Genomic DNA, 17,653 nt, shown 5'->3' with positions numbered 1-17,653 from the left:
GTCCCGCATCCCGCCGGTTCCCGGGATAAACTGCACCGTGCCTGGCCCCCATCGCGTATTCCGCAGCCTCCCGGGCTGAGCCCCATCAGAGCCCAGCTGCGATTCCGTCGGTTCCTGGGATGAACCCCACCGGTTCCCAGCCCCTATCCCGTATCCCGCAGTCTCCCGGGCTGAGCCCCATCAGAGCCCAGCTGCGATCTCGCGTCCCACTGGTTCTCGGGATGAACCACACCAGAGCCCGGCCGGGAAGTCCCGCTCAGGTTCCAGACGGAGTTTTGCTCTCGGGGGTCTCAGCACACCCCAGTGGGGCCGTGAAATGCGGGCGGGCTGAGCAGGGCTGGGAACAGCCGACCCTCTGCTTGCGCTGCTTAAGGAGAGATTAAATGGAAATAATTTCTATTTATTGTAATATTTATCAAGGTTTAGTAAATAATTGATGCTCATCCCTCCTTGATTTCCTTGGGGGCCAGCGTGAGGTTCTGCTGAATTAAAGTTTAACGACGCGTGACAAGCTGGGAGAGGCGGAACGGGCGGACGTGAGCTCAGCTGTGGGCTCGGCCGATGCCCAGCTCAGGCGGATGAGAAGGACCTGGCTGCAGGCTCCTGAGGAACCTCTGCACATCCATGTCTTCTGCCCTCACCAGTCCCCAATTTCCAGCGTGTAGAGCAGATTTTGGTGTCTCCAAAAATGACATTTATTGGACTTTTGGATCCGTAGCTTGAGCTGGGTGTGATGTGAGGTGAGGGGGGACACAGAGGCACCAAGGGAAGCAGCAGAGCCAGCAAGGGCTTTTGGGCAAGACATGGCTTGGTGCTTGTGTGAGACAAGGGGGAGGAATAGCAAACTGGGCAAACTGGGCCAGCAGAACAGTTTCCAACAGACTGGAGCCCTGGTCCTCTGTCGTTACTTTGGGTGCACGAAGAGAGCTCTGGCCACAGAGCCCAGAATTCCTTTGGTTTCTTGGTACAAAAGAAAGCAGTGCATGTGTGAGGCACAGTGAGCTGGGAGGACTGGCACACACTGGGTGACACCAGCCCTGGCTGGGCACCAGCTGGGGGCACTCACACCCAGCATAGAGCAGCAGGACCCAAGAGAAGCTCTGGACACGAGGATCTGTGTGCTGCTGTGATGTCCATGCTTGTGGCACTGCCACCTGCAGAGCTCCAGGTGTCCCTTGCCTTACCTGTGTCTGCTCGGGCACCCGTGGGTCTCTCTCCAGGGACATTACTTTGTTGGGTTTAGTCAGTTTTCACACAGGTCAACTCTTGAGGGTTCAGGGATTTGCCAGGCTGGAAAAGCCAAGTTGAGGGGAATGTGAACCGGCTGGGATAGATGTGAGGTCACAGCTCTTCTCTGTGGGAAGAACAGACACACTCAGGCATGGCCAGCACCAACCTGCCAGCAAGCGTGTCCACACCACTGGGACAGCCAGGGATGTGCCCGTGGTCCCAAGCAGGAGAGTTCCCATGGATGTGTCCCCCTCCCCTTACAGCCACCGAGGTCCTGGTTGAAGAGTGTGGTGGTCACCCGTGGTGCCAACCATCCCTGGCACATACCAGGACACTTCTTCCCCCACCACCCTCCCCAGCACCCCTCAGAGAGCAGTCAGGGCTGCCACACACCTCGGCTGGGACTTGGTCTCCTTCTCCTCTGACTTGACGTGGCAGTGGCAGGTGGAGGCCTTGCTGTAGCTGACGGAGCGCTTGGATTTCCTCCACTTCCTTGTCCTCTGGACAGCTCGCTTGAAGATGAGGTAGAAGATCTCACAGACGGTGAGGACGATGCAGATGGAGGAGGCTCCAACCATGAAATAGGTGAAGACCCTTTTCTCGGTTGGCCGAGCAATGTAGCAGTCCACGGTGTTGGGACACGGATCCACGTTGGTGCACTGGACCAGCCGTGGCAAATCGAAGCTGTCCCACATCTTGTGGAGGAGGTAGAGGAACAGGATCTCTATGACAAGCTTGAAGAAGAGGCTGAACAGGTAGGTCCACCACAGCCCGCCGTGCTTCTTGCCCGTGTTGCTGTAGAGCTTGGGGCAATTCTCTCCGTTCTTCTCCCGGTTCTTCCTCTCGCGGTCCTCCCGGTAGGCCACGTGCATGATGACCAGGAGGGAAGGACAAGTGACAAAGATGAGCTGCAGGGCCCAGAGGCGGATGTGGGAGATGGGGAAGAAGTGGTCATAGCACACGTTGGTGCAGCCCGGCTGCCGCGTGTTGCAGTCAAAGTCCTTCTGCTCGTCGCCCCAGACCTTCTCGGCCGCCACCACGTAGACCAGCACACGGAAGACAAAGACCATGGAGAGCCAGATGCGGCTGAAGGCTGTGGAGTACTTGTTGACCCCGCTGAGCAGCCCCTGCAGCGTTTTCCAATCCATGGCAGCTGAGGGAAACCAGGGTCACCCAACCTGGAGAGGCAGAAGGAGCAATGGAGACCCCACTGCACACCTCTTGCTGCACTAACTCTCACTTACATACAAGATACATACAAGGCCAAAAGGGCCCAAACATTGTTGGCCCATTCGGGCTCCTACAACCTCTAGCAGATGGACTAAAACTATTTATCAAAGAACCTATTTGACCATCAATATCTTCCCCAATCTTATTTATCGCAACCCCAATACTAGCCTTACTTCTAGCAATCTCAATCTGAACCCCATTGCCCCATCCATTCTCCTTAGCAGACCTTAACCTAGGCCTACTCTTCCTATTAGCCATGTCCAGCTTGGCAGTGTACTCCATCCTATGAATCCTCTCCCCCACCACATTACATTCATCTAGGACGGGGGCTCTTCACCCTTGCAGACAGTAAAGCCCATCCTCACACTCCTGCTGATAATCTCTTTACACTTCCTCAATCCCTCTGCACTTCCTTCTGACAGAGCCTTTGCTGTCAGGGATGAGCCACACGGCCAAGTCGCTGCCACCAGCTCCGTGCCTGATTGTGTGTGCTGGTGCAAACTGGCAGCACGTTCTGCTGGAGCAGGCCAGGATCACCAGCCAAAGGGGAAATGGCTGCTCCTGTCCCAGCTGGTGTGCTGGGACATGCCAGGGACCTGTTTTCTGTCTCACGGGTAATACCTGAGGCAGCCCAAACACAGGTGACAGTGGGGCTGCAGAAAGTGAGAGTCCGTGTGTGTGTGTGTCACAGTCTGTGTGTGTCACCACCATGTCACCCTGGCCAGTGCTCTGCCCCTGCAGAAATGCCGGAGGTGCTGACGGCCAAACCGGCTCAGCAGCTCAGCCTGGGGCTGCCCTGAGTGAGCAGGGAGACGTTCTAAGCCTGACCCGGAGCTTTACTGCACCTGGATTTACAAACCCAGGTGGTTTTTACAACCCTCTGGGCTGTGAAGATGTCTGCCCTGGCAAAGAGATTCACAGAACACTTTTAAGGAATTGCTGCTGCCTCCTGCCCACCCAGTGCCTTCCAAGACGTACCTGGAGGAGGCTCAGGCTCCTTCCCCGCTCACCGGGGGCTGTGGGGTGGGGAGTGTCCAGCACGGGGCATAGCCAGGGCACAATGGCAGAGTGGTGATCAGGGTCCTCTCATCCAGTGCACTGCGGTGTCCCAGGGCTGTGGGGTGGAACAGAACCTGGAGCACTGCCCAGAGCCCATGGAACACTCTGGGAGCCTGTGCTTGGCCAGGGCCACCCCAGAGCAAACCCCGAAGCTGAGGCTGTGCTCCCACGCTTCCACACCAGGAAGGGTGGCTGGGTTGAGTGGCCCCAGGCTGGGGTCCCTGGGGTCCCCATGTGCCAAGTGCCAGGGCTGTGCCTCTGCCCATGCCCACACACCTTCACTCACCACGCCGTCTGGAACCAGATCTTCCTTCCGGGCAAACCCTTGGCCGGGAGTCAGGGTGGGGAGCAATCACTGCGTTCCCACCCAACCCTTGGGTTTCAAACTGGGAGAGGAGAGCTGCTGTTTGTCCCCCAAAGCTGGTGCTGGTGGAACCTGGACATTCTGCATGCCCCCAGTGCCAGCCTGCCAATTCACCCACAACCCCAACCCTGGTGCCAACGAGACCAACCCAGCACCCACCTGCCCATAACCCACCTGCCCAGCAGTGTGTGCCAAGTTCAGCCCAGCGCTGGCTCCACTCATGGACCCGCCGTGGGGCAGGAAGGGGCTGTGATCTCCGTGCCCAGCTCTGCACCAATCCCCATGGCAGTGGCCGTGGGCAGCACTCTGTGAGCCCCCACAGGCTGCCCAGTGCTGGATGGCAGCCAGGCAGAGCAGGGGCAGCTCTCAGGAGTGCTCAGCTGTGCCGGCAGTGCCCGTTTGCCTCCCGCAGAGCCCGGCACCTTTGCCAGCCCCCGGGATGCCAACCCACTGCGTCACGGTCCTGCCCCGTGTGGGCGCAGGGCGTTGGAGCCGGCAGCGCCCTGCTCCCACCTGGGCTGCAAACTCAGCAGAAGCACTTTTCTCAGGGGGTCTCTGCCCCTTTTGGGAGTGGGACAGAGGTGGCCATGAGGTGGCCGTGAGGCCATTGCTGCTCCTTGGGGTGCCACGCTGTGCCATCCCCCTTCATCACCCCTGGCACGGCCTGTGGGGTCCCGATGTGGCGCTGTGTGATGATGGGATCCCCACTTCTGACCCCGCTGTCACAGCAGCCACCTGCACCCCGTTACACCTTAGCACAGCTCCCACCTGCCCCCCGTTACCCCGCAGGGCTGTCCCCCCTCCACCCTGGCAGCCCCAGAGTACCCAGTGCCCCAGCAGGTACCTGTCCAGGTGGCAGAGCCAGAGGAAGGTGTCCGGATGGGATCGGGGGAGCTCCTTCCCAGCCTGAGCCCTCCTGCACACGCAGGTTTGTCTGAGCAGGGGAGGGGAAGGGTGGTTGGTTTGGTTCCCAGTAACTGGGTGAGTCTGGCAAACAGCTCCGGAGAGGCTCTGGCTGCACATGCACACACACGCTCGGCTCCAACAACAAAAGGCGGGTCAGATCCCGCAGCGAGATCGGCACAGACGCATTCCTCCGCAGGAAACTCCTTCCAGGTGATGTCCCATCCCTGCAGGGCACTGCAGGCTGGCAGCAAGGCCAGAGACGCCGCTCTGTCCCCCTGCTCTGCGCCCACCAGCAAGCAGGGCTGAGAGTCCCGGATTACGCAATTGCAACCCACTTTTGAAATGATTTTGCCTTAGTAATAGTTTTGCAACAGCTCATCGGTATCTCCAACCTACAGGAACTTGCAGGCACCGCCCTGGCGGGGCCGGTGTGGCCAGGTGGGACCTTTGCCATCGAGCAGGGTGGCACCAGGGTCCCCGTGCAGCCCGACCCTGCTCTGCTGCTGCCTCATGCTTGGGAAAAACGCCAATCACTTGTTTTTAAATTTTTTAAAAGTTTAATAGTAATAAAGTGGTTTAAAAATAATGGTAACACAATTAGAGTAATAACAATTTGGACAAATTGAACTAGGACAATATGAGACAATAAAAACAAAGAGTTACGGACGTCCGGGTACATTTTTCTGGGCATCACGAGCCCAAAAAATTAACAAAAGGTTAACCCTTAAAAGCAACAGCCTGTTGCATATTCATACACTTCATACATGATGCATAAATTCCATTCAAACACAGGATTCTGTCTGGTCATGTCAACTTCTTCCTCCGAATTCTAACAGTGCCTTCGAGGCGGGAAGAAGTTCGTTTCTTCTGATAAGAGGGCAATAAATTCTTTTTCTCTGAAAGATTCAGGTGTCCTGTGGTTGCTATCTCGCTGTGAGTCCTTTCTTTTAAACAAAGCATCTTACATAGCATCGTTTCTATTTTAACATTTTTTATAACCTAAAACTATATTTAACACAGTACTTAAGACAATTAATCCAGCATCACTTTCTGACACAACACATATAATATTCATTTGAATATTTGCAAAAAGCCAATCATAAAATACATGCGTTTTTCACATGCTGCACCCCCATGGGACCTGCAGGGTGTCCCCAAGGTGGGGTGTCGCTCTGTCCCACTCCCCAGAGCACCGGGGGCTTCCAGGAGGCTGAGCCAGCCCCATCCCGCCGGATATCCCATGGGTAGATGCCTGTGCCGATGTAGCCGGGCAGGAATGCTGCTTCCCTTCCCTCGCCTGGTTTCCAGAGTGCCCCGAGGCTTCCCTGGAATCCTCCGGCACACCCTGGGGCCGATCAGCCGCGCTGGAGCCGCCTCGGCACCCGGCCAGGGCCACCCCTCCCATGGGGACACGGCTGAGGAGCCCCGGGGTGCTTTGGTGCCTGCAGGGATTCGCTCCCTGCTCTCCTGGCGGACAAGGAGCCGCTTGCCCCGAGGCTTTTTGTATCCAGGAGGGCAAATAAAGCCAGTGGGGGTTTGTCAGGCTTGGGTCAATGGTATGAGAGCCTAAAGTAATCCAGGTGGCAGCCTGGGGGTGCAGGATGGGGTGACCCTGGAAGAGGGGACAGCCATGGGCACCCCAGTCCCAGATGGGAGCCAAGCAGGGGCTCTGGAATCTTCCTTGATCCCGGAGCTGCCTGGATCAGGAATTTCCTCCCTGACTGCAGAGATTTGCTCCCTGCTCTCCTGGCAGACAAGGAGCCACTTGCCCCGAGGCTTTTTGTATCCAGGAGGGCAAATAAAGCCAGTGAGGGTTTGTCAGGCTGGGACAATGGAATGGGAGCCCAGGAGACCCAAAGCAAACCCAGGTGGCAGCCTGGGGGTGCAGGATGGGCTTAATCTGGAGGAATGGACAGCCACGGGCACTCTAATCTCAACTGAGAGCCAAGCAGTGTCTCTGGAACCTTCCTTGACCCCGGAGCTGCCCGGATCAGGAATTTGAGCTATGTTATGCAGAGAGCTGGTGTGGCAGGAGCTCGGCAGGAATCTGGGGGCTGTGAGGTGGAAAACCCTGGAGAGAGAGAAGTTGTTGAGAAGCACTGGAAGCTCTGAATGCTTGCAGAGGCAGCTGCTCCCTGCCCCACAGCCAAACCCTGTAAGGGCCAGGTGAAGAGAGGGGTCGGATCCCCCTGAGCAGCCTCTTGCCTGCAATTTTGAGATTTCTTGTGGTCACGGTGAGAGAGTTCAGGTGCATTTGGCACCTGCAATCTCCCTCAGGCAGTTGGGTGGGGAGCTGAAACAGCTCCATGCTTGGCAGTGCTTGAAATGCTGAGCTGGGTGTTTGGGTGAATCCATAAATCCGTCAAGGGGCACATCCCTGCGCCCCCGCTGCCAGTGTGGGCACAGGGACAAGGTGACAGCGTGGTTCTGCACATCTCAGCACTTGGGAGCTTAAGGGCTATGCCCAGGACTTGTCACCCTGGTGCCACCCTGCTCCGACACAGCTGAGAGGCCTCAGGGCCACATGTAAACACTGGGATTTAGGGAGGCCCAACCTTGGCTCCTCCATGAAGAAAAAACCCAAACAGTAGAGCTGGATGGCAAACCAGCAGGAAAAGCTCAAACATGAAACCCTTTTCAGAAGGGTCTTAAATGGAGCATTGCAGGATTGTGCCCAGGACGTGTCACCCTGGTGCCACCCTGCTCCAACACAGCTGGGGGACAGCTGAGAGGCCTCAGGGCCACATGTAAACACTGGGATTTAGGGAGGCCCAACCTTGGCTCCTCCATGAAGAAAAAACCCAAACTGTAGAGCTGGATGCCAAACCAGCAGGAAAAGCTCAGACATAAAACCCTTTTTAGAAGGGTCTTAAATGGAGCATGGCAGGATTTTCTGCCTGCCAACAGCTGTCCCCCCTGCAGGGCCACATCCCCAGGGATGAGACTCCCCTGCAAGAACAGGGGCAGAGGAGTCATGGGGGCCTGGGAGCTGGCAGCCAGGGCTGCACATAAATCAGAGAGATTCTCCTCAATTCCCAGCAAACAGGCAGGTTTTGGCCAGGGCAGAAAGAAGCCCAAGCTGGGGAGGTCAATTTACCCTGACCTGTGCACTCAGTCTGCTCCACATCCCTGCCTGGGCTGCAGTTAGTGGTGAGTTTCTTTAAAATTCCCCCATCCCAAGATTTAAGAGGTCTTCTGGGATCTCACAAGCAAATACAGGGAATTTCCTGTGTGAGGACGTGAAATCTGGGAAATATTCAGCTTTTATTGTGACACACCCCCTGGTTTGCTGACTCTGGTCCTGCCTCTGCATTCCAGGAGATATCCCAGCACCCAGACCTCCATTTTTGCCACCAGTATCAAAAGAAGCAGCTGAATGCTCTCGTTTTTCTGGCTGACTGCTGCTTATCCCAAGCCTGGATGGTGCAACACACTCAGAGCCCTGCAATGTTTGCTCTGAGCATGACAAAACAGCACAACAACATCCACAACTGGATCTTCAGGTGTCTGTCAATGAGCAGCAGCTCCAGCTGTGCTTTGGTGTGCAGAGGTGGCACAGGGAGGTTTTTCTGGGGCTCATTTCTGTCCCCATTAGTGCTTGCAGAGGGGAACTCCTTGGGGTTTCACTCTCCAGCCTGGAGCAGGAGTGGCCAACCTTGCTGGAAAACAAACAGCCCAGCCCATGCTCTTTAATGCGGGGCAATGGCTCGCACACAAAGAACAACTTGTGTCCTCTGACGTTGTGCACTTCATAAAGAAAACTTTCAGGTGGATAATCCAGCAGCAGGAGTGGATGGAAGCAAGACAGTGCCAGCACAACTTCCCCTGAGAAGTGGAAAAAATTCTTTATTTCATCATCCGTGTTGATGTATTTCATTTGTACATCTGATAATGCAGATGTATTTCATCATCTGCGTCTCTGACCCCAAAGGTCCCCAAAATCAAGGAGCTGCTGTGGGCTCAGGGGGCTCAGTGCCTGTGGCCAGGATCCCCCCAGGGCTTCTCCACCATCCTCACCCTCACCAGTGGCTGGTTCAGTCCCAGAAGTGCTGCAGCCCCACCTGCTCTTGGCTTCCCTTCAGCCCTGCCTGTCCCCAGCAGCCCCATCCAGCTGCGGGAAAGAGCTCAGTTTTGCCCATGGAAGGTCTCAGCTGGATCCCTGCAATGATCTGTCACTGAGAATGGCCTCAGTCACATAAAGGACACAGCGATGGTGTCCCCTCACCCCCTGTGCCACTTCCTTTGGGACAGAGCCAGGGAGCGCTGGCACTGTCACTGCTCGTGGAAAAAATAATTATCACACCCTCTGAGCAGAGCAAAACCAGTAACAGATCGAGCTGCATGTTCAGTGTTAATGTTACTTGTGAGTGCATTCGCCATGAAATTATTGTTAATTATTCATGCCAGCTAATGCTCAGCTGCTCCGATGGCCTCGGAAGTGGCAGCACTGCCCGTGTCACGGCCGAACGCGATGGATTACAGCAACAAACGAGATCAGATTCTGCCATTTAATGTCATTGTTTAATCAATGCTTGGCGTGTTTTCCCCTCCTGTATTTGGCTGTTTTGCTCAGGTGTTCTGCCCTGGCCAGGCAGGATGATCCAGCAACCCACAGATCCATCCCGCCTGGCTGGATCCTCATGCCTGAGGTGGCTGAAGCACCTGGGACCTGCTCTTGTCCCCACTCAACTAATGAGTGTTATTAATGACAATTGCATCAGTCTGAGGTCGCCTTGACGCCCACTGAGTGGCTGATGTGGGGTGAGAGACAGGGAGAGGGGTTTCCTGAGGTATCAGGCTGTCTGTCCTGGCTGGTACAGGCTCAGAGTGTGGGCATCACTCTCAGTTCACAGCTGCCTGTCACTGCCTTGGACAGAATGTGTTTTACAGCCCCAGCTTTACCCCAAATTCAGCAGGATGATGTAAAATGCCTTTCCCAGGACAGGAGAGGCAGAGACCCCTCGGGCACAGCCCAACTCCAGGGTGCTGCCACCCTCAGCACTCCTACACTGGAGCACAGAGGAGGAAGAGCAGCCAGGAAGTTGCAGGCCAGGTGAGCAGCTCCTGCTTTCTCCTGGGCAGCTCTAGGAACCAGCCTCATCCTTGGGCAGCGTGCTGGGACAGGAGGCTGTGAGCGGGGTGGTGGCTGTGGGGGGTTTGTAGTCAGCCTCGTGGAACACCTGCCCGCCCGTGCCCACGGGGTTGGCACAGGACATGGGGCAGTCGTGGCTGTTCCTCCTGCTGTCCCCTCCTTTGACCTCCAGGCACTCGTGGCACCGCTTCCCGATCAGGTAGGTGGCCTCGATGAGGTTCAGCACCACGCAGACGCAGGTGGTGACCACCATGAAGAGGGTGAAGATGTTCTTCTCGGTGGGCCGGGAGATGAAGCAGTCCACAATGTTGGGGCAGGGCTGCAGCTCACACTTCACCAGCCGGGGCAGGGTGTAGTTCCTGTAGAGGCGGAAGAAGACGTAGAGGAAAACCAGGTCCACGCAGGCCTTGAAGATGAGGCTGAGCAGATACGTCCACCAGAGCCCGCCCCGCTTCTTGCCGGGGTTGGGGTAGATGCGGCGATAATTGTCCCCTTGGATCTCACGGAGCCTCTCCTCCTTGGCCTCCCTGTAGGCCACGTGCATGAGCACCAGGAGGGACGGGCAGGTCACCAGGATGAGCTGCAGGGCCCAGAGGCGGATGTGGGAGACGGGGAAGAAGTGGTCAAAGCAGACGTTGGTGCAGCCCGGCTGCCGCGTGTTGCAGTCGAAGTCCTTGTGGTCATCGCTCCAGACCTTCTCGGCTGCCACCAGGTAAACCAGCAGGCGGAAGATGAAGACCAGGGAGAGCCAGATGCGGCCGAAGGCTGTGGAGTAGACATTGACAGCGCGGAGCAGCCCCTCAAACCACCCCCAGTTCATGGCTCCTCGATCCTGTCAGGCAGCCTGTGGAGAGAGAAGATACCGTGACACTGAAGTGTGGATGCTGTGGGACAGAGGGAGAGAAACAGCAAGAGAGAAACAACAACAACTTCTCACAGCGGCTTGTGAGAAGTTTTAAGGAGCTAGAAAGATGAGATAACTTGTTAACTATAAACAATTTGCAAGTTGTGTTTCTCTACTTTATTTTTCTGTTCCTCTCAAAGACAGTGCGTAAAGAAAGATGTTTCTGTTAGTTAGCCAATAGAATAAAATCGATCATATCACTCTTTTAAATAAAGCCTTCTTTGCCTATTCTACAATCCTGCCTGTCACCTCGGCACAAGAGTGACACTAAAGCAGCAGCAAAAGGAGCTCCTGTGTGCCTCAAAGCACTGAGCCCTGCTCCTGGGGCCACCTCTGACCTGTGCTGGCACAAAGGGACACCACAGACAGCACAGACCTGCTCCGGGTGACACCACTGACAGCACAGACCTGCTCCAGGTGACACGTCTCCTCCAAGCACCGTCCCCACTGTCACCACTCGAGGTTTCTGCCACAGCCACAGCATCCTCCAGCCACCTCCGGTGCTCAGCCCCCATCCCGCCGCAGCTCCCGCCTCGTTGCCCAGGTATTTGTTATTAATTTCCCCTACCTTGCCAAGCCTGGCCCAGGCAGACAACAAATAGGAGCAGCCGGGGCGTGACTCACCGCGCTGCGCTGTCCTCTCCCACCGCTGGAATCCGCCCGGTGCCACCGCTCCGTGTGCCCACGCCGTGCCCAGGGGGCACCGGGGAGCCCCCGGCAGGGCAGAGGCAGCGGCTGGGCTGGGCTGGGGGGGGCTGCACAGCCCCTGCAATGCCGAGGGGCTGAGCATTCAAAAAAAACCCCAATTTTCACCAGCCACAGATACTTGCGTGGCCGATTTGAGCCCGGCTTGCATCGTGCCGGATAAACGCGCCCTGCAAAAACTCCCAGGGCTGCGTTTGGCGCTGGATCTCCTTAAATATTTTGCCTACCAATAAAATAATAAAATTCCCCCTCGCTGAGGAGTGAACTCATCCCCTTCCAATGCACCCACCTGCAGGACTGGAGTGGCCACGGAGCTCCCGGTTCTCGTCCCTCCCTGGAGGAACGCGCACACCCCAAATTCCTCCTTCCCTGTGCCCTGGTGCCAGGCCGGGCACAGGCACCTCCCCAGCGCCCTCCTCACCTTCTCGGGGCCGGGGGTCGCGGCAGAGGGGGTCCCCACGCCGCTCACCTGCGGGCGTCCCTCGGCAGCGCTGCTGCAGGTCGGCGCCTGCCCAGGGCAGGAGAGCATCACCCGGCACCGGAGACAGCCCATGAGTCACCCCCGCGCTCCTGGGAGCGAGGAGGAGATTCCCGGGGGAAGGGACGGGGCTCCAGGAGGATCCCCACGTGTCCCGTGGAAGATTTGGAAGATTTCCAGCCAGATTTCCCCAGGCGAAGGGCGGCCCCGCAGCGCTGCCGTGCCGGGAAGGGGTGGGAGCTCAGGGCTGGCTGTCCTCAGCTTCTGCAGGGGAGTTCAGGGTCCCTCCATGCCTTCCCTGCACCCATCTCTCTTCGCTCCAAAGTGGCCAAAGCCTTGGGAGTGTCCTCCTTCTCACCACGCTTTATAATCCTTTTTTATTGAAACTTTGCACCATGGCCATAATTTAGCATTTATCCCTTGCCACCCTCTATTAAATGGGTGGTAGTTCATAATTTCACTGGCAATTAATTAAGCACTACCTGGGGTCCCTCCATGTCTTCCCTGCACCCACCTCACTCCAAAGTGGCCAAAGCCCTGGGAGCACCCCCTCTCAGCTAAACACCACCCTTTATAATCCTCTTTTATTGAAACTTTGCGCCATGGCAATAATGTAGCATTTACCCCTTGCCACCCTCTATTTAGTGGGTGGCAGTTGATAATTTCACTGGCAATTAATTAACTGCTTACCTGTGCACCCCTCACCTGCAAGCTGGCACAAGTCTCTTCCCCATCACCCCTCCTTGAAACCAGAATCTGAATCCCCAGCTCAGAGAACCCCCTCTTGGGGGTTTGATCCTCATCTCACAGCTTTGGGGTGCAGGGATGGGGGTCAGAGGGGAGAGAAGTCCAAGGAGGTGTGGGGTGCAGGAGTTCAGGTAGAGCTGGAGTCATTTGAGGAGCAAACACACATTTCATTTGCAATTCTGCTGGGGTTTGAAAAAAAATGTAGAGAAACAAATCTAAACAGCTGTAAAGTAAATTACCAGTGTTTGCGGATGGCTCCAGGGAAGAGTTCTGCAGTTTGAAATCAAACAAGCCCATTTTTTTTGTTGTTGTTTTTTTTTTTTTTTTTTTTTTTTTGTTTTTAACGTGCCTGTGTAGTGGCTGTGCTGGGAAAGGGGGGTCCCAGGGGCTGTGTCCCCCATGGGCAGGCAAGGAGGACCCAGAGCAGCACCCACCCACCAGCACACAGTGGTGGGTTAGGGGGATGTTCTGCCCCAGGTACCCCTAATTTTGTGGGTGTCAGAAGTGGCTCTTTGTGCCTTTTTGGGTTAAAATCCCCTCTTTTGGGGAGCTGCCAGGTGTGATGGGCGGTTTCTGCTTTGGGTAGAGCCCCTCCATCCCTCCACAGGTGAGTCCCCAGCGCAGGGGACACAAAGGTGTATTAATGGCAGCACTTTATCTTCCAGGAACAAGCCCCATTAGTACATTTTCACTACAACATGAAATATTAATAACACTTTGCATTTATATAGCGTCATTCATCCCGCAGTCACCAGCCAAGCCGCTGACATGAATCAAACGCTGCAGCCAGCTCTGGAGGAGACAGGTAAAGGGGATTAGACCCCTTTTCCTGCTGCACACACCGAGGCACAGGGTTTTCTGCAGGTCACCGGTGCCACTGAGGATGTTTTGGAGATAAAAACCCGACCACACTGCTCCGACCTGGCCTTCCTCCTCCTCCAGCTGCTGCAACTGGAAATTGCTGTTCCTCATGCTGTGCTGACAGTGCAGGGAGGGGAGTTAGGAAACCTGTCAGCCCACGGAGAGGCAGGCCCTGACACAACCCCAGGGCTCCAGTAGCATGAAAGAGCAAGCAGGGAACCAGTGGGGAAAGAAAGGGCTCTTTTCATCTTATTAAAGAGCCTTGTATTTAAAACCTCCTCCAGCTCCGTAGCACGGGGTGATTGCGAAGGCTTTTACACACCAGCTGAGCAGGACTGGCTCCTGCTGCAGGAGATGCTGCATGCAGATGCTGGTTAGCAGGGCGGAATCCCACGGTTGATGATGGATAAGGACAGATAAACAAGTCCTGGGCAAAGTTCCTGAGCGGTGCTGAGCGGCAGGGAAGGGGTGTGGGCACAGCCCACTGCCCCCAGCACCATTGTTATTCCATGAAGAAGGCACCTTGTTTGCAGATAATTAAAAAACCCCAACCAGATTAGTGAAAATTAAACACCCAGAGCAGGCTGGATGTTGGCTCAGCCATGGGGGAGTCTGTGAGCATCACTGGCTGCTGCTTCCAACCCTGCCTCAGCCCCCTGGCTCCCCAGCTGCATTCCCCATCCCATGGGATTGTTTGGAAGTTCTTCCATGGAAAATCTGTGTTCAAGGAGTGTCTGGATGGGAGCAGGCAAACCCAGCCTTGTCGTGGCCATCTGACACGGCCAGCACCCATTAATCTTACATTTCTATGTGAGGCTGCAGGGAGTAACCTCATTTCTAGGGAGACCTTAATTAATCATCGACTCAAACTGCCTCCATGAGGTGGTTTGCAGCCGAGGAGATGAATTGGCATGGTCAGCAGTGGCTGAGGATGAGGATGGGGTTAGCAGGGACCTAAATCATGGCAGGTGATGGTGGTGAGCAGAGCAGGGGACACGCGAGCAGGGGACAGGGCACATCTGTCCTGTGAAACTTCCTCTGCATGTCAGGCTGATGAATGGGAGATGCTGCTGAGGCTCTTTGCCCCTAAAAAGGCAGAAATGAGAATGTTCTCAGCTTGTGCAGCCCCTGTGAGGATGGCAAGGGAAAGATGTGGAGGACAAATTCCAAAGCAGGAGGGGACAATCACACAGCCCCAAACCCCAGGCTGGGAGGGGTTGGGGGCTTGATGCCCTCATGAAGGAGCAGAGAGTCACGGACAGACCCATCACTGCCTGTTTTGGGTTGTTTGGCCAAATAATCGCCGTGCAAAGGACATCGCCGCCCTTGCCACTGACCTTGGCAGCCTCCAAATGGGCGGCTCACGGGTCAAAGTCTTTATATCCCATCACCATCCTCCTGAGTCACGCCTGTCTCCTGGCAAGTGACATCCTTTTCAGATGGCAGCTAAACGGGAAAGAGGTCGCGCTCCCAATACGGCGACAATAGGACATGACAGCACTTTTCTGAGTGATTAAGCCTCAGGTGATGGCGGGGCTACAAGACAAGTGGCTGAAGGCTGAGAGACTTTAATCACCTCGGACACGGCGCTGCATCCTCGCACTCCATCCTGCCAGGGTGGGTTTTTAGTGCGAAACAGGAGCGATAATAAAAATAATCCAGCCCAGCCTGTGCACCCATCCGTTAGTTATCCGTGCTGCTGTTAATAACCAGCCCAGGCAGCCTGTTGGCCCTCAAAGATCCTCCTGCAATAAATCAGCGCTGATGCCTTAAAATAACTGTCCGGGGCTGCGGGAGCTGACACTAGATGGCATTGGGAGAACACTCAGCCGCCTTCCCCGGAACAGTCTGGCAAAACAGAGCAGAAAACTCAGGATGACGGAGCAGAAAATGTCTCAGCTGGGGAGAGGCCACCAGCTCACCTCCATCCTCACATGCACCAGTTCAACTCCATCCTCACAGTCCTCACTTCACCTCCATCCTTGCATCCACCAGTTCATCTGCATCCTGAACCCACCGGTTCATCTCCATCCTCTTGTCCACCAGTTCATCTCCATCCTGAGCCCACCAGTTCATCCCCATCCTTACATCCACCAGTTCATCTTCATCCTGAACCCACCAGTTCATCCCCATCTTCATATTCACCAGTTCAACTCCATCCTGAACCCATCAGCTCATCTCTATTCTCAACCCACCAGTTCAACTCCATCCTCACATTCACCAGTTCAACTCCATCCTCACAGTCCTCACTTCATCTCCATCCTGAACCCACCAACTCATCTCCATCCTGAACCCACCAGCTCATCCCCATCCTTATATCCACCAGTTCAACTCCATCTTCACACCCACCAGTTCATCTCCATCCTGAACCCACCAGTTCATCTCCATCCTGGACCCACCTCATCTCCATCCTCCCATTCCTCAGTTCACCTCCAGCATCTCACCTGCACTGAGAGTGTGGTGATGGGGCAGAGCTCAGGGTGTTTCATCTCTGAGCTAGTAAAATAGGTTGTCCCCAAAGTATTATTTTATTTCCCAGTGAGAAGCTGCACTTGTGGCTCCCCAGAGCCTGATGGCACCAGCACAGACCTTTGGGACTCGTGGTGCCCTCCCCTGGCAGGGGTAGGAGCACCTGGGTGCCTGTAGAAGGGATGGGGATGAGGAGTGGGGCTTTAAAGTGAGTCCCAAACCCTAAATGATGCTGCTGCCCCAGCTCCCTTCACATTGAAAGGTTTTCTGGCTGCAGCCTGGGCTGGTGCCTGGCCTGCCCTGATCAATCTCTCCCTGGAGATCTGTTTGTCTGTCTGTCCGTCCATCCACCCCTCTGTGTCTCATGCCTGGGTGCATCCCTGTCCCCAGGGCTGCTGCAGACAGGTCCCTCCTGGGAAAATCCCGGGATATTCTCAGTGGAGCAGCACAGCTCCCTCGCCCTCGCAGCCCTGCAGCTCGGCTCGGAGCCAGAGACTGTGTGCAGGCGCCGGCAGCAGTCTGGCCTTCCCCCCATCAGTCTGGCCTTTCCCCATCACTCCAGGCTCCTTCTACCTGTCAGAGCCGGTCTCTGCTTCCCCCAAATCACCTCCTGCACCCCACTGAGCCGAGCTGACTTTGTCTCTTAATGCTGCATTGTGCCGGCAGCCCGAGAGCCACAATAGAGCTCCTGATTGCAGCTCCCTCCCTTCCTCCCTGCCAGCCCCACTGGCAGCACATGGCACACGGCTCTGCCACAGCCCACCCTCCTCTGCCCTCCCAGGGCACCCTCCATCCTCCGGAAAACTCCACATATTGGATTTTATGTCACTGTTGTGGGGTGATGCTACAGGTTTTGGGGTGTGCACCAGTTCACCCCCATGTTGTGGGGCTGGGGTTCTCCTCCCCTGTTCTCCTTGAGGGTAAAACAGAACAGTGCCAAGACTCAAATCCTCTCACAGGCACCTGAGCTGGAGAGCTCCACTTTTTTTGGGATCTCTGCCCAGGCAACCTGACATGACAGGATTCTTCCAAAGGTTAAAAACTTGCTCTCACTGTAAGGACGATATCACGTTAGAAACAACCCCTCAGCCCTCTCAGCTGGCTTGCACCTCTCCTGGAAACTCTGGGCAGCAGAACCAAACTCTGAAAAGGGCCCAGACTTGGCTTGAAGCAAGAGATTTCACATCATCATGTCTTAAAATGTCAGCACTTTAATTAGCTCCATCTGAAGCTGGAGTGGGTTTGTCACCCCTCTCTGCTTTCAGTTCAGGTTGAGAAATTTGCTCAGGCTGACCTTTTCCCTCCCAGACCCAAAAAAAATCCCCAATCCCTATTGGCATTTCCTAAAAATAGGACAAAATAGCCCCCCAAAAATACCAGCCAGCTGTAGGGATGATGTTGTGCAGCATCATGCCAATGCAGGGAAAGGGACTTCAGCTGTGAGATGCCTGCCCTGGCAGAGCTGAGGGGATGTTGCCAGTTTCTTGCGCCAGGTTTTTCCCTTTAATCTCCTTCAGACACTGCTGCTAGGCCCCCTTCTTCCAAAGGGAACCCCCAGTTAGATCAAGGTGTCCCCTGCTCAGTGTTTTCTACAGCATCATTTAAATC

At 55.5% G+C, this 17,653-nt stretch overlaps 2 protein-coding genes across 6 annotated transcripts; both read right to left on the bottom strand.

The window, feature by feature from the left end:
- Positions 1 to 422: 422 nt before the first annotated feature.
- Positions 423 to 5,006, bottom strand: GJB3 (gap junction protein beta 3). Of its 4 annotated transcripts, XM_059488907.1 has the most exons (4): positions 4,728 to 5,006; positions 3,439 to 3,574; positions 1,624 to 2,408; positions 423 to 1,354 (listed from the first exon to the last, which is right to left on the bottom strand). In XM_059488907.1, the coding sequence occupies exons 3-4, from the start codon at positions 2,376 to 2,378 to the stop codon at positions 1,342 to 1,344; spliced, it is 768 nt and encodes a 255-aa protein (XP_059344890.1). In that variant the 5' UTR covers positions 2,379 to 2,408; positions 3,439 to 3,574; positions 4,728 to 5,006; the 3' UTR covers positions 423 to 1,341. The 4 variants fall into 4 exon arrangements, with proteins under 4 accessions (XP_059344890.1, XP_059344886.1, XP_059344887.1 ...); XM_059488903.1 differs by lacking the exon at positions 423 to 1,354 and having other exon boundaries at positions 1,596 to 2,408; XM_059488904.1 differs by lacking the exons at positions 423 to 1,354; positions 4,728 to 5,006 and adding an exon at positions 4,058 to 4,264 and having other exon boundaries at positions 1,596 to 2,408.
- A 3,650-nt stretch (positions 5,007 to 8,656) lies between these two features.
- LOC132083924 (gap junction beta-5 protein-like) lies at positions 8,657 to 11,405 on the bottom strand. Of its 2 annotated transcripts, none has more exons than XM_059488901.1 (2): positions 11,354 to 11,405; positions 8,657 to 10,725 (listed from the first exon to the last, which is right to left on the bottom strand). In XM_059488901.1, exon 2 carries the CDS (start codon positions 10,699 to 10,701, stop codon positions 9,874 to 9,876), a length of 828 nt encoding a protein of 275 aa, XP_059344884.1. In that variant the 5' UTR covers positions 10,702 to 10,725; positions 11,354 to 11,405; the 3' UTR covers positions 8,657 to 9,873. The 2 variants fall into 2 exon arrangements, with proteins under 2 accessions (XP_059344884.1, XP_059344883.1); XM_059488900.1 differs by lacking the exon at positions 11,354 to 11,405 and adding an exon at positions 11,194 to 11,301.
- Between the last annotated feature and the right edge of the window lie 6,248 nt (positions 11,406 to 17,653).

Source organism: Ammospiza nelsoni, chromosome 25 (genome assembly GCF_027579445.1).
Source record: "Ammospiza nelsoni isolate bAmmNel1 chromosome 25, bAmmNel1.pri, whole genome shotgun sequence".
NCBI classification, from domain to species: Eukaryota; Metazoa; Chordata; class Aves; order Passeriformes; family Passerellidae; genus Ammospiza; species Ammospiza nelsoni.
This window is presented reverse-complemented; position numbering and strand designations above follow the sequence as displayed.

Coding starts and splice junctions, on each gene's coding strand:
- GJB3 (XM_059488903.1), bottom strand. CDS start 2,378: ATGGATTGGAAAACGCTGCAGGGGCTGCTCAGCGGGGTCAACAAGTAC.
- LOC132083924 (XM_059488901.1), bottom strand. CDS start 10,701: ATGAACTGGGGGTGGTTTGAGGGGCTGCTCCGCGCTGTCAATGTCTAC.